Here is a 4,809-nt window from a genome sequence, read left to right on the forward strand (position 1 = left end):
CAAAGGAAGCGGTGGTTACATGTTACATTTATAATCAGCTACAATGTAGGCAGGTTACTATTTGAAAAAAAACTGCCTTCTTTCACTGTGAAAACTGCTGTGCTTTAGACTCATAGCATGAACTCATAACAGCACCCCTTTATTTCTCAACAATGCCAAGATTCCAAGAGCAGGTGGAAACGTCATTTGAAGGCAGTCTGCTGTTTACTGGTGTAGCAAACACTACCTTTGACAGTTGGTGGACAAACGTTGATGCATTTCTTTGCATAGACTGGATATACAACAATATAATTTGAGAGAATAGAATTCTCACCCTAGTCTGGCAGCTTTGCTGCCCATAAACACAAAGATCGATGAAGACACGAGGTGGCAAGACCAGAGCTCATCCATACAGATCTGGAGCAGGACCTGCAGGTGTTTCAGCAAATAAGATGAAGAAAAAGGCCTCCCATAAAAACCATCTGAGCAACGTGGGACCGAGTAAACCTGTTCCACAGCCTCAAACAAATATTGTTGGCCATACAATACAACATGGATGGAAAGAAGACAGCGGGCTGATAACTCAGTGCAACGGAACTGTTTTGGATCAAGTGTTGGTGTGCCCCTCACTATATCTTATCAAATATGATGGCTCTGATAACATCTATGGAGTAGAACTATATAAAGATGAAAGAGTGTTAGATCTCAAAGTGCTTCCAGAGAGAGTTGCCCCTATCCAAATCAGCAATGACATCTTGGCAGATTCCATGGTTGGTAAAGCAGTGGGACATGAGTTTGAAACAGAAGATGGCTCCAAGTATGAGCGTCTAGGAATCGTTTTGGCACGAGCTCCCGTTATGAATTCATGGTTTTTCATATCCTATGAAAATTACCCTTTCTTATACATGTACCAACTTGGAGACGACTACCAGCAGGGAGGTCTCCGCATCATACCAGACTGCCCTGCGGCTGATCGTGAGCTTGGAGAAGTTGTGGAAAGCCTAGTAGGGACTCAACTGGATTTTTTTGGAGAAGATGGCTCGAAAAAGATTGGCATGGTAATTCAACAAGTGGAAGCCAAGCCCTCTGTTTGTTTCATAAAATTTGATGGTGATCTTCAAATTTATGTCTATAATCTGCTGAAGACAAAGACATCCTAGATATGGCTGATAGGGGTGACAGCAAGCAATGGAGAAGCTTTTAAAGACCAGCTTTGTATATTTGAAAACCTTTGATTAAAAATTCAAATAACTTTACAGAGTATCTGTCACTTTCTTTATTCCTTCAGTTTAGAGCCCAGCACACCAAATATATCAATATAACAGTGTTTTTAGGTTTAAATAAACATGAAATACTCATGAAAAAAACAGGTGCTGGAGAGGTGGGGGGGGCTGGGCATGTGGGCATTTGCCTCTGAGGCTGGTCCAAAATTCTTTACAAAGGGCCAACCTGGACCTGCCCACTCAGGGTGTTGGGAGTGCAGCAGGTTTGTGACTGCTGAAAAGGAAAGTAAGGGAGGGAGTGAGGTGTGTCAAAAGTGTAATGTGTGATAGGACTGAGGTGTGAAAGGAGTACCAGTGATAAGAGGTATAATGGAAGACTGAGGATGTTTTATTGAGAGTGTGTATGTGTAACTTTGTAAGAGAGTATGAGTGAGTGTCTGTTTTGGTGAGTAAGTGTGTCCTGGTTCATATATTAGTCACCAGGATTGGTGAGAGCAAGGGTCTGCAGCACCACTTGGCTTTACCTGCCCCCTGGGGCTAGAAGGTGCCAGCTGTCTTCCCTTTCACAGTCAAAGGGCCAATATCTTCAAACTATTACTGACTACATCTCCTGCCATTGCTGCCACAAGCCATGTTATCCCATGGACGACACCTGTAGCCATATCTCTGTGTCAAACCACAACCCAGGGCTATCACCAAAAATGTTCAGGCCCAAGATGAATTTAAAGTGTAAGTCGCCATCTCATCACAAGCAATCATATTACTGTAAGTTTGCTTACATATTCTATGTTCCCATGTTATCCCGAGCTTTATACATAGCCTAAATTATTTTATTTTTGGGGGATATTTTTGGATATTTACAGCCCCTGTGACTGACCCCTTATCAACAGGCTGCAAAAGTGGCTGGTTTAACCCCATCACGTCTAGGCAAGGACTAATAAATAAATACATATTACAAATCATGATCCTCCAGATTGTAAGCTCTTGGGAGCAGGGCTGTTTACCTAATGTATCTGTTCATCTTAATAAGTTAATTCTGGTTTTGTCAGACTCTTTGAATGTATGGACTGTAAGAAGCAATGCAAGAATAATAATAATAATAATAATAATAAGTAAGTGGCTATAGAGGGAGAGAGTCATTACAATTAGTTGGTTCCAAGCACACCAATACATCTTTTATGGGGTTTACACCAAATAAATAACATCTCTTTATGCATTTCTGTTTCTGATCTAATGAAAAATGTAACCAATCATTTGTTTGTTTTGACTGTCAATTCAAACCATTCATAGATAAAATATATATATATTTATATTATTCCACATTTTATTACATTTTGTTTCCCTGTTGCAGAATGTTTATTTCAATATTTCTATTTGAAGGGAGAGTGCCATATGTCCAGTGGGTCCTTTTTTTCTGCAGGCACTTTATTTAGATGGACTCATTTCTTTAATATGACATCTCCATCTCTACATTTAGTCCTGATAGAACTAAAAGGTTATTAAGAAGTATCTCTTTCAAAGGAAGATGGGGGTTACATGTTACATTTATAATCAGTTACAATGTAGGCAGGTTACTATTTGAAAAAAAAACTGCCTTCTTTCACTGTGAAAACTGCTGTGCTTTAGACTCATAGCATGAACTCATAACAGCACCCCTTTATTTCTCAACAATGCCAAGATTCCAAGAGCAGGTGGAAACGTCATTTGAAGGCAGTCTGCTGTTTACTGGTGTAGCAAACACTACCTTTGACAGTTGGTGGACAAACGTTGATGCATTTCTTTGCATAGACTGGATATACAACAGTATCATTTGAGAGAATAGAATTCTCACCCTAGTCTGGCAGCTTTGCTGCCCATAAACTCAAAGATCGATGAAGACACGAGGTGGCAAGACCAGAGCTCATCCATACAGATCTGGAGCAGGACCTGCAGGTGTTTCAGCAAATAAGATGAAGAAAAAGGCCTCCCATAAAAACCATCTGAGCAACGTGGGACCGAGTAAACCTGTTCCACAGCCTCAAACAAATATTGTTGGCCATACAATACAACATGGATGGAAAGAAGACAGCGGGCTGATAACTCAGTGCAACGGAACTGTTTTGGATCAAGTGTTGGTGTGCCCCTCACTATATCTTATAAAATATGATGGCTCTGATAACATCTATGGAGTAGAACTATATAAAGATGAAAGAGTGTTAGATCTCAAAGTGCTTCCAGAGAGAGTTGCCCCTATCCAAATCAGCAATGACATCTTGGCAGATTCCATGGTTGGTAAAGCAGTGGGACATGTGTTTGAAACAGAAGATGGCTCCAAGTATGAGCGTCTAGGAATCGTTTTGGCACGAGCTCCCGTTATGAATTCATGGTTTTTCATATCCTATGAAAATTACCCTTTCTTATACATGTACCAACTTGGAGACGACTACCAGCAGGGAGGTCTCCGCATCATACCAGACTGCCCTGCGGCTGATCGTGAGCTTGGAGAAGTTGTGGAAAGCCTAGTAGGAACTCAACTGGATTTTTTTGGAGAAGATGGCTCGAAAAAGATTGGCATGGTAATTCAACAAGTGGAAGCCAAGCCCTCTGTTTGTTTCATAAAATTTGATGGTGATCTTCAAATTTATGTCTATAATCTGCTGAAGACAAAGACCTCTTAGATATGGTTGATAGGGGTGACAGCAAGCAATGGAGAAGCTTTTAAAGACCATCTTTGTATATTTGATTAAAAATTCAAATAACTTTACAGAGTATCTGTCACTTTCTTTATTCCTTCAGTTTAGAGCCCACTCAGGGTGTTGGGAGTGCAGAGGGTTTGTTAATATTAAGTTAATTCTGGTTTTGTCAGACTCTTTGAATGTATGGACTGTAAGAAGCAATGCAAGAATAATAATATTAATAATAAGTAAGTGGCTATAGAGGGAGAGAGTCATTAAAATAAGTTGGTTCCAAGCACACCAATACACCTTTTATGGGGTTTACACCAAATAAATAACATCTCTTTATGCATTTCTGCTTCTGATCTAATGAAAAATTTAACCAATAATTTGTTTGTTTTGACTGTCAATTCAAAGCATTCATAGATAAAATATATATATTTTTATATTATTCCATATTTTCCCTGATGCAAAATGTTTATTTTAATATTTTAAATTCCACCGGATCCCTTCTATTTGAAGGGATAGTGCCATATGATAAAATATATAAAATATATAAAGGGCAGCGGGTGGGACTGACAGATACACCAGTGGGAGTTATAGCTATGTTGGCACTCATATTCTTAATGAGATGGGGAAGATTCTAACATTGTGGACTATGCTATATATATCAGTCCAAACCAGCCTTGGAAATGCCTATGTGAATCTCTATTTAATGAGAGCATTTAATAATGGAAATATAAAGATTTGACCCATATTTTTCTTAAGTTTAGCATGTTTTAGGTGTACACTAATAAAATAAAGACAGGTTATTATCAGGATGCATGTCTGACTTGCTGTCTCTCCAGGTAGCAAGTTAGGTCTTCAGTGGGTTCCTGCATTTTGGGCTGTATTGGGTGGAGATGACAGCCTTCCATGTCAGTAAGTAACACAGGAATGGCCATTAGTTCTGA

At 39.4% G+C, this 4,809-nt stretch overlaps 2 protein-coding genes across 2 annotated transcripts; both read left to right on the forward strand.

The window, feature by feature from the left end:
• Nucleotides 1-353: 353 nt before the first annotated feature.
• On the forward strand, nucleotides 354-1,139 carry LOC128500481 (spindlin-1-like). The gene has a single exon (XM_053469642.1). The coding sequence runs from the start codon at nucleotides 354-356 to the stop codon at nucleotides 1,137-1,139; it is 786 nt and encodes a 261-aa protein (XP_053325617.1).
• A 1,934-nt stretch (nucleotides 1,140-3,073) lies between these two features.
• LOC128500483 (spindlin-1-like) lies at nucleotides 3,074-3,859 on the forward strand. Its single transcript, XM_053469643.1, has one exon. The coding sequence runs from the start codon at nucleotides 3,074-3,076 to the stop codon at nucleotides 3,857-3,859; it is 786 nt and encodes a 261-aa protein (XP_053325618.1).
• The last annotated feature ends 950 nt before the right edge of the window (nucleotides 3,860-4,809 follow it).

Source organism: Spea bombifrons, chromosome 6 (genome assembly GCF_027358695.1).
Source record: "Spea bombifrons isolate aSpeBom1 chromosome 6, aSpeBom1.2.pri, whole genome shotgun sequence".
Taxonomy (NCBI): Eukaryota; Metazoa; Chordata; class Amphibia; order Anura; family Pelobatidae; genus Spea; species Spea bombifrons.

Coding starts and splice junctions, on each gene's coding strand:
- LOC128500481 (XM_053469642.1), top strand. CDS start 354: ATGAAGACACGAGGTGGCAAGACCAGAGCTCATCCATACAGATCTGGA.
- LOC128500483 (XM_053469643.1), top strand. CDS start 3,074: ATGAAGACACGAGGTGGCAAGACCAGAGCTCATCCATACAGATCTGGA.